This window comes from Neolamprologus multifasciatus, chromosome 11 (assembly GCF_963576455.1).
Source record: "Neolamprologus multifasciatus chromosome 11, fNeoMul1.2, whole genome shotgun sequence".
Taxonomy (NCBI): Eukaryota; Metazoa; Chordata; class Actinopteri; order Cichliformes; family Cichlidae; genus Neolamprologus; species Neolamprologus multifasciatus.
In genome coordinates, this window is record NC_140449.1 from 19,586,222 (window position 1) to 19,606,008 (window position 19,787).

A 19,787-nucleotide genomic window follows, 5' to 3' on the forward strand; every position below is an offset into this window, starting at 1 on the left:
CATCTTGGGTGCAGGTTCTGACAGTTCCATCTTCCATCAAACGGATTTTTCCACTGGCAGTTGTATTTGATGAATAAATAAACCAACAAAGTATTTCAGGATTTATTTTAAACAGTACAAATGATTTATGAACAGGAAGCAGGTATTAGAAATCCGGAATCATGTTTCATGCAAGAAATGTTGCCACAAACAGAACTGGTCAAAAACTTGAATGAATAAATGAATGAATAAAGCTTTGAACAGTCTCGCACAGCTGTGTCCACATTAGAGCGCTGTCTAAAAATTGTCAAACTTATTTTGCCAAGATGTCCTCCATCTGCCTCATGGTAATGCACGTCAGAAGCACCTTCGTCCCAAGAAAGTCTTTCCCGTGGAGCCTCTGAGCCAGCGCAGCAAGCTTCTTTGACTTAAACTGAATCACGGCCTCACCGATGCCACTTCCCTCACTGTTGCGCAGTAACGCAATGTTGTCCTTCTTTATTTTGTACTTGCTGAAAAGGCTTTTGATTTGATCTTTCTGCACATCTGCCGGCATGTTTCTTATAAACAGGCAAGTCTTAGCTTCCAGGCCCATGTCCGCACCCAGTGACCCCTCAGAGGCATCAACTAGGCCAGATTTCCTCTTTAGATTTGGTTTCGTTCTTGGGTCTTTGGGCTTTAGATGATGCTTGAGACTTTTAAGATGCATTTTGCTCATCTTTTCTCTCATTGCCTCCTTCGTGATTGATGAGACCGTAATAGTATTGGAGCCTACGTGGCAGCCAGTGAGATTCATTGCATAGTCAAAATCTTCAGTTTGATTAAAAAGGAGAAAAGCAGTGTCTGTTCTGTTGCCTTCTTTGTCGAGCAGATGCAGTACATTTTTGTGTGGAATGGTTGCACATCCAAACAACTCTTTTATTTCAGTCTTGGTCATTGTTTTGGGCAGATTGCTTACCATAACAATGTACTCCACAGCTGGAGTTCCTGATTCACTGTCAACTTTTAGCTTCTTTGGTCCATTAGTTAGCAGCTGGTTGATGTACTTCCTCTTGGGGCGCAGTACAGAAGCAGATTTTTGCCTGTGGTTTACACTTTCTTTAAGAGGGTACTGGTGCCGTCCTTGTATCTCCTCAACATCAACGGCATCTTCACATTCCTGCAGCGCGCTATTCCATATCTTCTCACACGCTCCACGAACATCCACGCAGAAGGGGCCCAGTGATTGCTGGTTAAAGTTAAGAGCAGCACATGCATCCTGCATTGTAGCAAACTTCACAAGGCACCCATGGTTTAATCCCAACCTCACATTTACTATGGCTTCCTGTACAGTCAGCCCTCTGAAAAAATGGCAGATATCATCTTTTGTGGTTGAGGGTGGCAGACCAAAGAGCCTGACATAGCCTGGCTGTGAGTTTAGAGTTTGCTCTGGTGTCCTCTCCTCTTTCCCTACAGAAGCAGGACTGTCTGCGATGATGGCATCTCTTTGGTGGGTTGGTTGAAGACCTTGGAGAACAGTACAAATCCCACGAAGAAAGGCTGCACTGGGATCAGGAGATTGTGCATCTAAAGTCTGTATATCTGCAGTACTGGGATGAACATTCTGTGCCTTCACAGATAGATTTGAACTAGCAGGACTAACTGGGTATGTAGAAGGTGAAAGACTTGCAGTATTATCGCGAGGCCTCGTATTTGAACTCATGCGATTTACAGCTGCACGTGGTCGCAGTCTAACAGCATGGTGGGAGGCTTTCTTCTTCTCCTTTAAAACGGTCTTTAATCTATGCTCCAGCTCCTCCATCTTGCTTATATGCAGAGTCACCTTAGAGCCTTTGAGTACATTTCCAGTCAGCCGCATGGCCAGCTGGGCCTCTCTTTCTGTGTTGAATGCAATAAAGGCCTCTTGGAGCCTTCCTCCCACAATGCACACTCCACCATCAGGAATTCGCACAGAGCCAAAGAAAGCCCGAATATCTTCAATACCCGCCTTGGCATCCAGACCTTTCAGTCGCAGGATTATGGTCATTTTGTTGCTACCAGGTCACCAAGTTATGAGATACCTTTTTAAAAAAAAAGAGAGAGAGAGAGAGAGAGAGAAGGAAAACGGCTGAAATTAGCCAAAATATGGGCTGTGTGTTAGCATACAACCACGAAACGCACATTCAGTGAGAACACGTGTCCTGCTGGTGGAAAGCAAAAGAGAAGGCGCAGGAAAAATGAGGAAAAACACGTTTTCTTCTTTCCTTGAAATCCGAACAAATACTCACCACAGCTACTCACAACAGATACTCGTTAAAAGCTGGCATGGCGGGCGTTGTCACTGCTGTAAACCCGACTAAACTTTTAGTCGTGGAACCATGCTTAAAATCGCTTTTGTCCCGCCTCTCCCACTTAACCCCTTACCCCGTTGATTTTTTTATAGACTTACCGCCACCTGTTGGATGGGAGCGTAACTCCTGGGAGAACTGGTACATCACTGTACATCAAAAATAATCTGCATGACATTGCCCTCGGCTCTCTTTTTTCCAGTGTCCTCGTTGATTCAACACAATCATGTCCTGTGAGCCTAAACATATCCCCGTTTCTATGTGTGTGTTGTTTGTTTGTTTGTTTTTTTCAAATAAAATAAGAGCAAAAATGGTTTCATCAAATTACTAAAGTGCAAATTATTAAATAAAATTAGTAATTTATCCATAAAAAGCTAGAAAAAAAAAACATACCTTGAGTGTTGGTTTCCTAAACTAAGAATTGATCCGTCATGAATTTGAAAATGAGTAAGTTTCAGTTATTTACCTGAACTCTCTTTGTAAGGCTTGTGCATCTCCTATCTGCTCTCCTGTTTTAAAGCGTTTCACTTAAATCTTTAGATTTTTAAAATCTTACTTGATCACTAAGTGGTGCGGTCTCTCCTCCCCTGAGGTCTATGCCGATATATTAACATACGTACTTTGTGTAAGGAAGTGGAAATGCAAGATGCAGCTGCAGATTATGTTTCCTGTCAAAAGTCCCGTATGACTCACACGTTAAAACCCTAACAAAAACAAGTAATAACTACTTTGCAATAGGTGTATTTTCTAAAATCTTGCTCTTCTGAAAAGCTGGTTAGATCTTCAGCTTGTGTTTATCAGTACCTTAAGCAGGGAAGGTTTTCAATGTGCCTATTTGCTGTGAAATCGGTGAAAACACCCTTATTTATTTTATTTTAATCTACCCGCTGTGGTGGCCCCTTGTGAATAAAGGAGCAGATCAAAGTAACTTTATATTGTTTAGAACAATGTAGGAGGCAGGTGTAAAAATTAAAGCTGAGTTTCAATACTTTGGGTTAACCTTCCAAAGCAACAGACCGTGCACAAGAGAGGTAAAGAAGGGCGTCCAGACAGGGTGAAGTGGAGCAGCAAGTGTGAAAGGGGAGGTGGCAAGGTTTAGAAGACTGCAGTCAGACCTGCTATGATTTATTGTACTTACAAAAGACAGGAGACCAGTACGAGAGCTAAAGGTATTAACGTTTTCACTGGGAGGGATCGGACTGGACAGAATTCGAAACATTTACATTTAATTACACATTTAAATAAAGTTACAATCAAATTGAAATAAAGTCACATCTCATATATGAAGAAAATCCACTTTATGAATTTCTAATGGAGCTAAACTAATGGTCAGATTAATACTAATTGATTTCCCCTAAAATAAAAAAAAGTATTTTATATAGAAATCTTTTAAATTAATTTAACTGTTTTATTTCAGGTATGTTTTTTTTTACTCATTTGCGTCATCACGTCATCACGTCGCATAAAGCACTGTGGGTAAAAAAGGGAAGAACGTTGTTTACCATGGCGACGGAGACGCTACAGTTTGTCGTTAACAGACACAAAGTGCCTGTAACGTTGTTTATTTTAATGTACATCGACGTCCTGCGGTGCCAGCCGTTCACCATCCCTTTCAGGACTCCATCAGACTGCGCCGCGGAGGAGTTTTTCGATATTTCGAGTTTGTCGTGTGTGAGGTGCGGTCCAAATCAGCGGCGGAGCACAACAGGTCGGTTAACCTCACCACCATCACACCGCATCACCGGAATCGAGCAAACGACGCCACTTTGAAAATAAAAGTGTCTTACCGTTAATCAAATAAAGTTTAAATCTAACCACAAACAAGCCAAAGTAAGCTACGGTGCTCGGTGCAAAAATAACGAGCTCAGGAGCTAGCACGCTGCTGAGATAAAGAGGTATGCACGGAGTCTGTTTGACGTTAAGTAAAGTTAGACAGCAGGTTTGAACTGAAATGTAGGTAATGCTGAACAAAGCTGATCACATGCAAATAATATTACTTCAAACAAGAGCACAAAGCAACCAGGTGCGCTTGGAGAGCACAGGAGGACACAAACACTGCTTTCAGAGGAGTCCTGCTTGCTGTAAGCCTTCTGACTTGTGATAATCTGAGAGGAAGCTAATAGATGGCTCTTTATAATTTATAATTCTCAAACTAATGACGGCTTCTAACATGAGCACTCCGTTTTCCCACAGTTACCGTTTGCTGTGTATTCTCAACTACTGTGGATTACTTTGATCATAAAGAAATCTTATTGCCAATTCAACCTTATTTTGTAACATATAGGTCTTCATTTTAGTTGTACTTCTTTTTCCTTCTTTCTTTTAGCTGCTCCCCTTAGGGGTCACCAAAGCAAATCATCTACCGCCATCTCACTGTGTCCCTGCATCCTCCTCTGTCACGCCAATCCTCTGCATGCCTTCTCCCATCAATAATCTCTGTGGTCTTCTTCTTTTTCTCTTACCCTGCAGCTCCACATTTGGCATTCTTTGTACCCACTATCCACCCTCTGTCCAAACCATCTCAGCTTTGCCTCACTAACATTTTCTCCAACATTTTAGGTTGTAATGAAACGGTCTTAAATAAAAGATCCTGTTGTACACTTGATCCTAGATCCCAGATGGGCACGCTTCAGAAAGTGCTCATCTAATGCTTTCCCCAAACTTTATGGGTGTATGATATATGTATATGTGGAAAAGGTGACCATCGTTGTTTTGTTGTTGTTGTTTGTTTTTTTCTATTGTCAAATGGGAAAAGATGTAGTGATTAATTTTCTCTAGCCATTGCAGGAAACTAGAGGAAGAACAACCTTCCCAAGAGCCCTCTTTTATACTCATTTGTCAGGCACTTCACCTGCTCTCTCTACTCCCATTTTCCCCTTCTTTCTCTCCCTTTACCAAGCATGGCTTGCTTGTTGAGGCCCATCCTATTGTTTCTCCCGTTCTCTCTGACCTCTCACCCACATAATTTAAGGCAAATTCAAGCTCACTTTATCACGATAGTTACATTTTTTTTTTCTATGTTGTACACGAACATGATTTCTCATTAGCTCAATTACATATGATATCATGACACTTCAACTGCTTTACTTCTTTTCAGCTCTGTCACATGTGAATATACCTTTTGTCTTCATGACTCTGTGTTTATCAATTGCAACTTACTCAATATAATTCTTTTATTCAAAATCATGCATGATGGACCAGAGACTCACATTTCTGTCTTACACGCTGCCCGCTTAGTGCTCTCACTCACATAGAGAGAGACAAGAACACACCGTCGTTGTAACAATGTGCCCAGAATCTAGGCAAAAGTCAGGCATTAAAACCATTTTATTACTCAAACCACATTTTCTCATTCATCATATTGATCAGGTTTACTCTTGATTATGTTCTAGAAAGAATTAAGTAGCATTCCCTATTAGCAAAATTACATATGGATAAACTCTGTTTTAGCACTCTGTATCACTTTAACCATAGAAAGACTGGATGTTAACTCCTTTTATTCCACTTTTGACAGTGTTTCTCAATCTTTCACAAATAAAAATACTGCAGATAGGGCAAAAACAGAGTTTGTTCAATTCTAACCAGCTTGAAGGCCAATATTTATTATGATCACCTTTATTCTTTATCAAACCGTGAACTTTCTTAGACCAACGTTCTTGTAATGTCTTGAGTACTTCAGGAAAACGGTTCTCCAGGCTTCTTTGAGGACATTTAAAGCTCTTCTTTGGATGTTTCTTTGTCAAGATGAAGCAATGAGAAATGTTGAATGTTTTATTCCCCCCTTTTCCAAATCAGACACTGAAACCATTGAACTGAAAGTGTGAATCTTTTCCCACAAAGTGCCAGCAGCAGCAGCAGCATTATAGAGTCACCACATAAATCAAATGTAAGAAGGAAAAAAAGCATAACGGGTAGTGCTTTCACTTTATTACACGATTGCCCAACACTTTAGTTTAACAATAACGAAAGTAACTTAACCGTGTAACTCCGGGAGCTGTACAATGTTATCATATACTAACATTTAAAAACTGAAGAAATATTTTCTACCTGTGTCAAGTTTGTAACCAGCTGCGAATCAGTGATTTCCACCCGCCATTTGCTCTTCCTGTCATATGAAGTGAAGCTACCGAGTGCTACAGCACTTGGTTGAGTAATTTGTTTACTTTGTGTCGCACATCTCCAGCTGCTCTTATCTCCTCCTCCTGTGCCGTCACACCCTCTATGTACTCATGCAGTGGTTTTTTTTGGGGGTTTTTTTTTTTGCTTCACTTGATGAAACAAGTTTGTCGTTTCCAGCTTCAGTGGGGACAGTTTTCTTGCCCGTTTTTGCAAAACATGGAGGTTTTTGTTAACTAAAAATCGTCATCTGTAGCTCACACGTGGCTCTCGCTTTCAGGCATGTCTGGGTTCGTCTCCCGTTATAGGCACCGCAGAAAATAAATTAATGACATTGCTGTACCTGATGGTACTTCTCTGTGTTCCGAATTCCTTCAATTTTCACAAGATCTCTGACACCACTGACTGAAATACCATTTGGTGGGGGGGTTTTATGATTGAATGATTCATATGTGAATCATCTTAAAATTGTTGGGTGTAAGGGTTACACTGAGAAAAACTGAAGAACTATTGTTCAAGGCAGCTTTTAAAAAAACATTACAAGAAGATCTGGTTCCTTGGAAGCAAAATATAAAGAAATGAGGGGTGCCTCAAGACTTTTGCACAGTACTTAAATTAACAGAGAACTAGACCACAGCAGATTATCTAGACTATGAAAACTGTCTGCTTTTAAAGGAATCCAGCATCAAGGACTTAGTTCTAACTTCTGATTCATACAGTGAGTGACGGGGTGGTTTTTTCTTTTCACACTCGAGTGTGTTTGCCCCTCCTTAACATCAGTGCAGTTATGCCATCACTTTCAAAGCCAACAAACAGTGCAACAAATTGAAATAAGAATTTGTCCATTTCTCCTCATTAATAATTTCTGATGTAGATTATCAGTTTGACACTCAGTAGTAAGTACTTGTAGTTAGGCTTAGGGTTATGACAAAATATGACAATCTGCTGCTCTGAATTGTTTTCATTTACTTAGCCAGGGGTAGTTTTTATGCTCCAAATGTCTGCTGGCACTTGTTTGCTGCTGATTGAAGAGCTACGCACGGATCAGTGTGGGTTTAGAAGGATACAGGATTAGTCTACTTAGGAGTGCTGGCAGTGAAAGTTGGATTCTCATTTCGTTGTAGTTTGGCCTACAGATAGCATTAAACTTAGAGGGGAAGATAAATGTCATCCCCTTTTTTCATAAAAAAAAGAAAACTCAGTAGAGGATGTGTAGATCAAAGCTTGTGAAATCACATCCTGTATCCTGTGTATTTGCTTTTTATTCTGTTTGCAGAAACTGCAGAAACAATTCCTTTAGAAAGAACAAAAAAAGACTGAAGAACATGAGATACGTGCAACTAAACCTGCCAATCAAGAAGGATGTGTGCCTGTCATTGTTTTGTGACACATTGTGACAGGGCCACTTCCTCGCTTGGTCTTTACTTGTAAAAAAAAAAAACACGTATAAAATTCAGATCATTTTGCATGAACATAGTTCACCTTGAAGAGGAGACACGAGTATGTCCTCCATCCACCATTTAGTTTGCCTCTCTAACACTAAAGAGCAATGTGATGATGACTTTTTGTATGTAGCATTTCGCTGGTTATTCTTTTGTTGCACCCTCTCTTTACATCTAGTATTTTTATTACTACTAGCAAAGAATGAGAGCCTGAGGTTTCAGAATCAGAAAACTTTACTGTCCTTTTCAAAGCAGTAGAAGTTTGCCTTAAATGTGGCTCTCAGTGTATATGAGTAAAACAGCAAAAAAAACAAAACAAAATACAGCATAAACACCACATAAAAACACTGTTAAAACATTGTTTAAAACATTTTGGAGGGGTTGTCATTGCATTAATATCTCTGAGCTGAAAGCTACGTGACATATCCAGTGTTCCCTCAAAGTTTAAATTGGGTTTCTTACTGTTTTCAGGACTGAGCTGTGTCTGCCAGAGTGGATACAAAACTGTTACCACTGATAAAGCGTCCATTTCTTGTGAGAAATGTCTCCCAAACAAACTGGTACGTATAGTCTTTCACTTTTTTTCCTTTTTTTTTTTTTAAAACTTCATGTAAGATAGTTTGTATCTTAGGTTATGTGAGCTCTTACAGTGTCCTCTGTTTTTATTTACAGGGCGTCACAAAAGATGGGTTTGGTTGTATTCGCTGTCCAGGCGGCCTCAGTAATGACGGAAAGTGCCAGTGCCCCCCTGGTGATGTCCTGGGTGAGTCACTGGTAATAGGAATGCAGTACACAGTGGTTGGTACTGTCGTGGAAGAAGGTACTGGGTTTGAATCTGCCGTCCAGCTGGGGACCTTTCTGTGTGGAGTTTGTGTGTTCTTACTTTGCTTATGCAAGCTCTCTCTAGCTTCATCGCACAGCCCGAAGACATGAAATGTGAATGTGCATGGTTGTCTATGACCCTGTGTTGGCAACCTGTGCAGAGGGAATCTCCCTCTCAAACTAATAAGCAGTTGATAAATTGAATAAAAAACGTAATAATTGTGCAGTTGCTGCATGAAAGGTTGTTTTTGTTTTTCAGTGGAAAGAGATCTCAATGGAACCCTCTTGGAAGAGGCCAGGTGTGAAACATGCGATGAAGACAGTCCTGCTTTGTCGGTACCAAACAGGAATGGAGACAGGTATTTTGTCTGAATAAAATCTGCATATTTGAAGAGATTAATTAAGTGCAGTCTCATTTCGTTCAGAGACTGTACTTTGAACGAAACAGATGATTTCACTGTTCCACTGTGGCACAGAAAGGCAGCATTAGAGATTTTAAAATGTCCAATATTGATCCCAAAAAGATGATTCTGTTTATCTGGACGTAGCGTTCTTTTTGTATGCACAGACATTTTTTTTACTCCTGCTAGTTCTGTCTGAGTTGTAGTAAAGTCTGCCTTGACTGCAGATCTTGTTTGTATTGTATGTGAGAAATGGAGTGATACCTAAAATTGCCTTTTAGGTGTGAGAGATGTCTGGCTGCCTACGTTAATACCTCTTGTGCATGTAAATCTCCTAACGTCCCGGTGAGTCCAGACAATCTCGACCCTTTTGACATCTTAAATATCCCACATCATTAAATTAAGAGGCTCTAGGATTTCATCTGTGATTGTTTTGTGATTTATTTTTTTCTCTCTCCTCAGGGAGGAGGTTTATGTTTCCCTCCTAGTATCATCTCCACCAATGTCAATCCCACTGTCACTTATTCTCAGTTGGTGAGTCTCCTTCTCTCTAATTTCTTGGTAAATTTTTTTTGATGTTTTTTTTTTTTCTTTCTTTGTCTTTTTTTTTTTTAAAAAAAACCCCAACTCTGATCTGTTTTTCCCCTTGCAGAAGTTCAGTGTCCAGTCAGCCTGGTTCCTGGAAAACCTCTTCTCCTCTTCCTCAGCTTGCCTTGTAAATCCAAGACCTTATGTATTTTATAAGTAATTCTTTATCTAAAATCATGGGAAGCAAGTTTAAGTCACATTCCAATATTGTCATAAACAATGTCCCTACTATGTCACTTGTCACAAGTCATTAGATTTTTTTTAAAGCCAACCCCTGAGGTGGCTTTTAAAATATGTGTAATGTGCTTTGTTACGAGTGCTGTGTGCCGGTATTATTCTGATGTATTTAGCAGTGCTGTGTAAACAAGTCGTGTTCCTACAGGGCTTCTCCAACCTGACGGCGTGTCAGGCTCTTGGAAACATGTGTGTGATGAACATGCACTCTTTCAGCAGTGCATCTACAGATGCCTGTGCACTCTTCAACAACATCTTCAGAACCATGGCTGCTTTGAGCTCAACCCAAGGCATTTCTTACTGGTAATCATGTATAAATTATGCGACCTTTCTGTAAACGTGAATGAATCCTGTTGTAGTTTACCCTGAGTGAATGCTCACAACTCTTCAGGAGAGCTAATCTGCCGTGGCTTTATTACGGGGATGAACCAGGACTTGCCAGTCGTGTGCTTCAGACTGATCCTGTTCCAATTGGATTTAGCTTCAGAGGTAAAAACAAGGTAAGTACCTGACTTTAAGCCTCTTTACATTAAAACAGAAAAGTAATAAAAATAACTGTGAGAGAAAATGATAGCAGTACATAAACATTTCTTGGCACCTTAAATTGAGATGTAAAATTAAAAAGCTAAATGTTCTTTTAAATGACATTTTTGTTGTGTGTGATTTTTGTCAGAACACAGACTTTAGACTGCTTGCTGCTGTCTACAATGTCAGAGGAGAGTTCTCAGATGGGGAGCAAGTAGGAGGACAAAATTCTGCAGGTAAAACCCTTTGAATACTACTCTACAGCACAGCCCCTTAGAAAATTAGACTTATTTGCAGAGGCTACTTAAGAGCCAAATGAGTACAGTGAACTCACTGTACTCAAATGGCCTCCACAATCACCAGATATCAATCCAGTAGAGCGCTTTTGGGATGTGGTGGAACCAGAGATTTATATCATGTATTATCAGCCAATAAATTTGCAGCAACTGTGCGATGCTGTCATGTCAAATCTGTGCCATGAAGAATTAAGACTGTTTAAAGTTTCCAGTGAATGTAAATTGTAATTATAAATTGGGACATTTTGTGAGTTTATTACTAATAAGAAAACAAAACAGTGAATATTGCCCTTTTCCCCTTTTAATGTTAGTTTTTGTTTATCTGTAAAGATGTCTTATTGTATTGCAGATTATTGTCTTGCGATGTATCGAGTGTAACAGAATCACTGTGTCATGATGTTATCCTTTACATGAAGTATTCCGATAGTTTTGTTAACTTATTCTGTGATTCTTGCCTAACTAAAAGAGTTTGAGTTTTTCTGTGTTAAGCATGTTGTCTTCTTCCTCTCCTCGCTCTTTTAGCTTTGTCCACAGCCAAAAACCAAACGGGCAGCAGCCTTCAGCTTTGGGACAGCTTACAAAGAAAGTGTGAGTTTCTTTTATTTCACTTGACTCAGAGAAAGAATACAAACTCTCTAAAATGCTGAGTGGTAATATAAGCTGTCTGTGTGCGCAGTGTGTTCTCTCAGTAGCACAGCTGTTTGCCACCCACCCCGAACCATTGCTCTATGATGTCTTCCTGGACCTCGGTGGAGGAGAAAACACAAAACTTCTACCCCTGCCCACACTGATCCAGAACCAGCAATACAATGGACGATTCATCAACCAAGGTTGGATTTATATAGACTGTTCTGAAAAAGCATTTGCCCCCCACAAGCACTTACATGTTTCCAATAATCATACAAAAAATAATCAAACAAAGGAAGACAGAGTAAGTACAAAATGTACAAAGTACAAAGTTTTTAAATGATGGTTTATTAAAGGGGGAAAAAGCTATCCAACCTTACCTGGCACTGTGTCAGAATTATTTTGTGTTTACTCAGGTTCTCTTCTTCTGATTAAAATTTGTTTGATGACCTCAAAAGTGTGACAAATATGCAACCAAAAAATAAGAAGGAGGGGGGTAAATACTTTTTCACAGCTATAAGTGTGTTTTTGCTTGCATTTCTTTGACAAATGATTTTGTTTTTATACAGAGAGCATGAACAACTGGTACTTGTCTCGACGAATGTTTCTCGTCGACACCCTGAGCGGAAGAGAAAAGAGCACAAGTTCTCAGCCTAAAGTCATCCGTGTAGCCAGCAGTGTTAAAATAAGGTAGGCTCCCACTGTGGAAATAAGGAAACTCATGTTTTTTATGAGTTCTTACTGATGGTTTCTCGTTTGGCTCTCGGCAAAGGCGGTCGCACTTTTTCCCTCCTCCTCCTTCCCCTTATCTTCCCTGCTTAGCCTCTTGTATCCTTGTCCTGTCTTGTGTGTATTACTTTCCCTGGAACAGTCACTCACTGTCGTTCTCTAAAACCTAAAAGAGAATTATGGATTTGATCAACTGGTCTCTGAGTGCTATTGACACCCTTTTCTCAACGAGAAGTCTGGGCTCGGGAGAGCCCGAGTGCCCTGGAGGGACTTTCCCTGCCGGATACACGATGGACGCGTGGCAGAAATGGAGGATCGTGTGCCTGGCGGGACTGTCGATCGAGGACGCTGAAGATATCTACCTATTCGGAACCATGATAACAGGGTTCTTGCTGATTGGAGCTGGCTTGGCCCTGGCTTATCGGAGAATTAAGAGAGCGGCACCGGCTGTTCAAACCCCCCCCAAGGCTGCCCACTGGGATTGAAACAATGGGACGAGGCGCGACTTCTCACAACGAAAGCAGCATGGTTAAGACCTTGGAGATGCTTACAGCTGCCGTGAAGACTCAAAATAACACCATTGAGCGTATATTGGGATACATCAAGGAGAGGCCTGCTCAAAATGACATCTTTGAGCGAAAGTTGGATCACATCGCAGAACGGCTCACTGCAGTTGTGGGGTCTCAGAATCAAAAGAATGACAACACCACGGAACGGAAGTTTGATACCATCATGGGGAGGCTCGCGGTTCTCCAACGGGAGATTGAGAGACCAGTGTCGGAGTGTCCAAGGCTGGAGCCGAACAAAAACTCCCAGATAATGACTGTGTGTTGACTATTCTTCCCATTCCATGCAAGGCCACCTGGGTTGGCTGGCAGACTGTTTACTTAGCCTGATAGGGCGGAGGACACTGTCTCAGCTGAACTCTGGACACGCACACACATACACTTACACTGATAAGCACACACTCATCCCCCTCCCTTTCCAAATGCCTTCGATGCTTGTTTCCTGTGGGGGAACACGGCGGGTCTCTGTGCCGCGCTGGAATGGTAGCGCTGTGCAGGGCGGCTGCTGTGTTCGGTTCGGATTACTCCTCACCCCCCACCCAATCCTGTGGCTTGTAATGTCTTTCACAAGTTGTGCTGTGGACATTTATATGCTTTTTGTGCAGAGAAGTTTTTTTGTTTCCTGTTCTCATGCTGTCCTACCATGGAAGCACAGCATGAGTAGAGGTCTCTTTTTTTCCTCTTGTACTTTCCCATTGTTGTGTATATTTCAGTGTTTTTTCTGTAACGCTACTGATCTCCGACTTGTATCCCCATGTAATGTCTGTGTTGTGTGTGTAAGGTCGGGAGGGGGGTCCCATTTCACTGCAGGGCAACCTGCATGTGGCGAATAAAGCATTGATTGATTGATTGATTGATTGATTGATTGATTGGTTTTGCTGGTATTGATGAGACGTGTTTGGTAGGTTTCAGTTGGTTCCACGAACCCAGGAAGGGAAGGTGTTCCCCCCTCTAATGACTGTGACCTACACAGATGTTCTCATCACGGATCTCAACACTCAAACTGTGGCTGTGAGTGGGTTGCACACTCGCACATTGTTGAGGACCAAGTTTTTGAGTGTTTGCACTGAATTAATTTGTGTTCTTCTAGACAACCTTTGCTGTAGAGTATGAGATGGATCAGAGTGAGGCTCGCTTAAAGACAGATGTGAGTAAAAGTTTGAAAGAAATGTTGATGAAACACAGGGGAGGAGTTCTTGTATGTAGCTGCTGTTACAGCACAAAGCGATGCAGGATCAACTCTGATTTTTTTTGTTCTTGCTTAGATTGCTCTGGGTGTGTTGGGTGGGGTGGCCGTGCTCTACTCCCTGCTGAAGACCATCAGCTGGAAGAGGAGGATTGCATCTTCCCTCATTGATCTGGAGGTACTGTGCCTTTATCCTTTAATGTACTTCAGAACTATCTGTCGCTGTAACCACATGAAGTAATGTTGGTTTCTCCTGTCTTTCTTCAGACGATGGTGAAGTTTCTGTTGTTTTATGCTGGTGACCTGGCCAATGTTTTCTTTGCCGTCACTGTGGGAACTGGACTCTACTGGCTTATCTTTTACAAAGTATGTCTCATTCCCTTAAACAGCAGGTCTTTCTTTTATAGGATTATTTATATTCTTGTGAGCTCTTTAATATGAATGTCAATGTCTCCTTTCTCTAGTTTTTTTCCCACTTCAGTCTTTTTGCATGGCTTTTAACAGCTTTTGTTTTCTTCTCTCCACTCTTTAGACATTAAAGGCGAGTCTTTTTCCTCCTCTACCTTTCCTTATCAGCACTGTTAATATTTAGATGTAGTGATTGCTGGCTGCTTTCTGGTACTTATTTGTGTCTGTGTCTGCTTAGGCCCAACAGTTTGTGTCGGTCCTGTTACCACTGCCGGCTCAGGAGGAGCAATTTGTGACATACATCGGCTGCGCCTTTGCTCTAAAGGTTAGACACCAGCTGAGCAGATATAACAATGAGCAGTATCCTTGCTGAAAGGTAGATGGTAGGCTTCAACCTGGAATACTGAAAATGTGTTATTTGGTGTGATTATATCCAAGGCTGTCCAGTTTCTCCATAAGCTGGCCCTGCAGGTTACGGTTGATATATTTCTCATCGACTGGGAGAGGCCACGAACTAAAACTAATAGATCTGTGCCAGGTATCAACATGCTTACTTTTAGCTTCATAAGTGGTAAATGACTAGTTGCTTAAAATAATTATCCACATTGACTACTGTTTCAGTGAGTGGCGAATCAAAACATGACACCTCGCCAGTCAGCATCTGGAGGACTTACTTTGTGGCCAATGAATGGAATGAGATTCAGACAATCCGCAAGATCAGTCCGACTTTTCAGATCATGACTGTGCTTTTCTTCCTTGAGGTACATCTCCCACAATTATGGACCCTTCGTTCATTTTGCAGCTTTTGCTACATCTCAAATTCATGTTGCTGACATGCCATCCTGTCTTATCTAGGTGCTGGGCTTCTCAAACCTGGCCTTGAGGGACCCCTGGTCAAATTTACAGCGATCTCCCGAAGAATACACCCCCTCATACAGCCTGACACTGCGCTATGGTGTGGCAGCCACGCTGTGGCTCTGCATTGGGCTTCTGCAGGTGCACAGCCTCCATTTGCTCACTTAACTTTTCTTTCCTTCACATCCATTCTCACCTCATTCTTTCCTAAGGTATCAGTGAAATGTACAGTGGGGCAAAAAAGTATTTAGTCAGCCACCGATTGTGCAAGTTCCCCCACTTAAAATGATGACAGAGGTCAGTAATTTGCACCAGAGGTACACTTCAACTGCGAGAGACAGAATGTGAAAAAAAAATCCCATGAATTCACATGGTAGGATTTGTAAAGAATTTATTCGTAAATCAGGGTGGAAAATAAGTATTTGGTCAATAACAAAAATACAACTCAATACTTTGTAACATAACCTTTTGTTGGCAATAACAGAGGTCAAAACATTTACTATAGGTCTTTACCAGGTTTGCACACACAGTAGCTGGTATTTTGGCCCATTCCCTCCATGCAGATCTTCTCAAGAGCAGTGATGTTTTGGGGCTGTCGCCGAGCAACACGGACTTTCAACTCCCGCCACAGATTTTCTATGGGGTTGAGGTCTGGAGACTGGCTAGGCCACTCCAGGACTTTCAAATGCTTCTTACGGAGCCACTCCTTTGTTGCCCGGGCGGTGTGTTTTGGATCATTGTCATGTTGGAAGACCCAGCCTCGTTTCATCTTCAAAGTTCTCACTGATGGAAGGAGGTTTTGGCTCAAAATCTCACAATACTTGGCCCCATTCATTCTGTCCTTAACACGGATCAGTCGTCCTGTCCCCTTGGCAGAAAAACAGCCCCATAGCATGATGTTTCCACCCCCATGCTTCACAGTAGGTATGGTGTTCTTGGGATGCAACTCAGTATCTTCTTCCTCCAAACACGACGAGTTGAGTTTATACCAAAAAGTTCTACTTTGGTTTCATCTGACCACATGACATTCTCCCAATCCTCTGCTGTATCATCCATGTGCTCTCTGGCAAACTTCAGACGGGCCTGGACATGCACTGGCTTCAGCAGCGGAACACGTCTGGCACTGCAGGATTTGATTCCCCTGCCGTTGTAGTGTGTTACTGATGGTGACCTTTGTTACTTTGGTCCCAGCTCTCTGCAGGTCATTCACCAGGTCCCCCCGTATGGTTCTGGGATCTTTGCTCACCGTTCTCATGATCATTTTGACCCCACGGGATGAGATCTTGCGTGGAGCCCCAGATCGAGGGAGATTATCAGTGGTCTTGTATGTCTTCCATTTTCTGATGATTGCTCCCACAGTTGATTTTTCACACCAAGCTGCTTGCCTATTGTAGATTCACTCTTCCCAGTCTGGTGCAGGTCTACAATTCTTTTCCTGGTGTCCTTCGAAAGCTCTTTGGTCTTGGCCATGGCGGAGTTTGGAGTCCTGACTGGTTGAGGCTGTGGACAGGTGTCTTTTATACAGATGAGGAGGTCAAACAGGTGCCATTCATACAGGTAACGAGTGGGGGACAGAAAAGCTTCTTACAGAAGACGTTACAGGTCTGTGAGAGCCAGGGATTTTCCTTGTTTGAGGTGACCAAATACTTATTTTCCACCCTGATTTACGAATAAATTCTTTTACAAATCTTACCATGTGAATTCATGGATTTTTTTTTCACATTCTGTCTCTCACAGTTGAAGTGTACCTCTGGTGCAAATTACTGACCTCTGTCATCATTTTAAGTGGGGGAACTTGCACAATCGGTGGCTGACTAAATACTTTTTTGCCCCACTGTACCCCTTTGAACCCCTTAAAAGATGTCCTTTAAACCCTACAGGTGATTTTCTTCACTGTGTTTTATGCACACTTTGTGGAGGACAAAATCCGTCAGTTTGTAGATCTCTGCTCAGTCAGTAATGTAAGTAGCGTACATTGCATGAAGCCATTTTTTCTGTTTTTATGGCCTGGATAAACATTTTTTGTGTTTGTTTCCGTGAAGATTTCTGTGTTTATCTTATCATATCGCTGCTTTGGATACTACATTCATGGCCGTTCGGTCATGGACATGCAGATACAAACATGGAGGAAATGAACAACAATTTGAGAAGAGAAGCCTGTATGTACCCTGACAGGCTTTTAGTCTACCTCTCACTAGTGTTTTCAGTTGACTTACACGATTTTTTAAATTTATTTTTTTTTAAGGAGTCCACTGTGTGCTCAGAGGGGTTTACTCCCCAACACAGAAGTCCAGACCTTTCAGGTGTCTCTTACCAGCCGTCGGGGGTGCAGTATAAAAGAATACAGGAATCAATCAGCAGGGTAAGTCCTGACCACAGTCATGTCTGCACCTCAGCTATGAATGTTCTGTTTAATGGTACTGTTAGTCTGCAGACTGATCAGTACAGCTGCCCATCCCTCTAATAAGAGAGTAAAAGTGTTTAAAGCAGTTGTCTGAACAGAACTTGTTAAACATATGTACTCTACCAGTAATGACAGACAGCCATGGAAAAGCTGCTCTGATGTTTACATTCATTTGGCTTCTTTTCTTTGCATCACAAATATCACTGCACAGTCTTGTAGTAGAAATTGGTATTACACAAATCATATAAAATGTGGTTCCGGGGTTTAAAAGTGAAGCCAACACAGAAGTACTTTAAGCTTGCATTCTTTTGTAAGGCCACCAGGGGGTGACAGATGTGGTTGTAAAAAGTTTATGTAAAATAGACCCTCTGTCCAAACATCCTAAACACTTTCTTGTTCACTGTTAGGGTCTCAGTCACTGACTTCAGGTCATACTGACTAAAACATTCAGTCTGTTTGTATCTGTTGAGTCATTCTAAGTTTCAGGAAGGGTGTTTTAGCATTGACAGTGAGCTGGAAATGACAAGTCGTTAACCAATGAGCATCAGATTTAATAGTCAGACCCATCCCCACTCGCCACATCTGGTTTCAAAACACCAAGATGGCAACAGGACTCCCCAAACAAGTGGGCGACATCACAGTAGCTACACCCATGTTTTATACTGTCTGTGGTGTTGCCACTAACTATCACACGGACTAATTTTAGCTTCAGGTAAGCGCTTTGCAGTGCAACTCATAAACATTTTGGATATGAAGTCAAAGCAGTGGTTTTCTTGTTTCTTTTTTTCTCAGAGCTTTTATCAGTTTGGTAACTTTTATTCATAAGTGCCTTTTAAAGGAGTTGATTGTGTCCTGTCCTCCAGAGGAACCAGCCATCACGACTAACAGACGCATCCACGCTCAGCTCGCTCGAGCCGCACTTCAAAGCTTACCAGGCCATGAACCACTTCCTGGGATGTGTTATTGACCATGTTAGTACAAACACTCAAGAATAAACTCACTCAGCAAACTAAAAGCAGCAGAGTTTTATCTGATCTAATTCTAGTAGGACGGTTTGCTTATTTCTGTCTTATGTCGTATCATTTGAAAAGGCCCACTCTGACATGGACTACATAGTGAAGGACAAGCTGATGTTTGAGAGTGTCATAGGGATGGAGTTTCTTGAACCCACTGAGAAGAGCATCTTTTACAATGGTGATGGTCTGGGCCAGAGTACATTTCAGTTTGTTTGTCTCCACCTACGTGTGTGTACATGATGTCTGTTTGCACTTCTCGTGGCAGATGAGGCGCACACTTTTAGTAACGTGCTGTATTATGGAAACGAGGCCACACTGCTGATCTTTGACACCTTGTTCTTCTGTGTCGTCGACCTTGGATCCCAGAGCTTTGTGCTTGCAGCTGTGCTTACATACGTGCAGCAAGTGGTCAGTATTTGTCGTCCGTACTGCATGTTCTCAGCACCGCCTAAAAAGTACTCGCAGTAATCAACCTTCTCGTTCTTTACAGATATTTTGCTTTTTGCGTAACAGTTTGGGAAGGAAGAACCTCGCCAACAAGACTCTGGTGGATGAGAGGTTCCTAATTTAAAATTTGTTGCTAGATAGTTGATATCATCTTTGTTAATTAGCTGCATTTCTTTCACAGATGTTTACTATTTACAGATTCTGTCCTTTTTGCACTTCTTTTAATAAGTGGTTCTGTAATAAGTGGTTTTTACTGCTGATTTTGATGTAAATATTCAATTTTTTTTGACATATTTTGGATGTTTTTGTATTGATTAAATGTTTTTTGTGACATGAAAATCATCTTGTTCTGACATTTTTTTATTAAATTTTATTTTATTTTTTAGGTAAAGAATAGTAGCGTATCCAGTAGCTATATAAACAAAGGATGATGTACATTCTCATATTCTTATGAACCCAATATTATTTATAACACAATATATTTAACATCTCTGGGTATGTTGGTGGATTCTTATTGACAGTAAGCAACACTATTACATGTCACCACTGGATTTTAGATGAATCAAACATGCTCATAGATTAAAAAAATCAGTCTCCTTATTTTATTCCATAAGAAATAAGTGGGGGGGGGGGGGTTATTTTGTTTATATATATGTAAATCCAAACAGAATTTTAATTGTATAGAGGAAGGTTCCTGACTGAAGCTAGAAAAACACTGGCCAGCATGAAAAAGTTATAATCTTTTATTTTTATTTCTCTCTGTCTTGGTTTTCTTTCTTGACTGTGTGCCTTTTAATTTAGATGCTTTACTGAAATACC

General features: G+C 41.2%; 2 protein-coding genes across 7 annotated transcripts; one reads left to right on the forward strand and one right to left on the reverse strand.

Annotated features, from left to right (window-relative positions):
* Window positions 1-90: 90 nt before the first annotated feature.
* rbm12ba (RNA binding motif protein 12Ba) lies at window positions 91-6,484 on the reverse strand. Of its 6 annotated transcripts, none has more exons than XM_085178709.1 (2): window positions 6,354-6,484; window positions 91-2,039 (listed from the first exon to the last, which is right to left on the reverse strand). In XM_085178709.1, exon 2 carries the CDS (start codon window positions 2,003-2,005, stop codon window positions 293-295), a length of 1,713 nt encoding a protein of 570 aa, XP_085034835.1. In that variant the 5' UTR covers window positions 2,006-2,039; window positions 6,354-6,484; the 3' UTR covers window positions 91-292. The 6 variants fall into 6 exon arrangements, with proteins under 6 accessions (XP_085034835.1, XP_085034838.1, XP_085034839.1 ...); XM_085178712.1 differs by lacking the exon at window positions 6,354-6,484 and adding an exon at window positions 2,863-3,735; XM_085178713.1 differs by lacking the exon at window positions 6,354-6,484 and adding an exon at window positions 2,408-2,852.
* tmem67 (transmembrane protein 67) lies at window positions 3,777-19,299 on the forward strand. The gene is given in 30 exon segments (XM_085178732.1): window positions 3,777-4,014; window positions 8,336-8,424; window positions 8,537-8,627; window positions 8,946-9,045; window positions 9,369-9,432; window positions 9,550-9,621; window positions 9,740-9,802; window positions 10,058-10,212; window positions 10,301-10,409; window positions 10,583-10,666; window positions 11,253-11,318; window positions 11,407-11,560; window positions 11,927-12,047; window positions 13,558-13,663; window positions 13,743-13,799; window positions 13,918-14,016; window positions 14,106-14,204; window positions 14,485-14,571; window positions 14,685-14,784; window positions 14,868-15,007; window positions 15,102-15,242; window positions 16,982-17,062; window positions 17,144-17,198; window positions 17,201-17,264; window positions 17,347-17,420; window positions 17,423-17,463; window positions 18,369-18,476; window positions 18,597-18,699; window positions 18,787-18,929; window positions 19,012-19,299. Coding segments are annotated over 30 exon segments (2,952 nt in total). The 5' UTR covers window positions 3,777-3,809; the 3' UTR covers window positions 19,093-19,299.
* The last annotated feature ends 488 nt before the right edge of the window (window positions 19,300-19,787 follow it).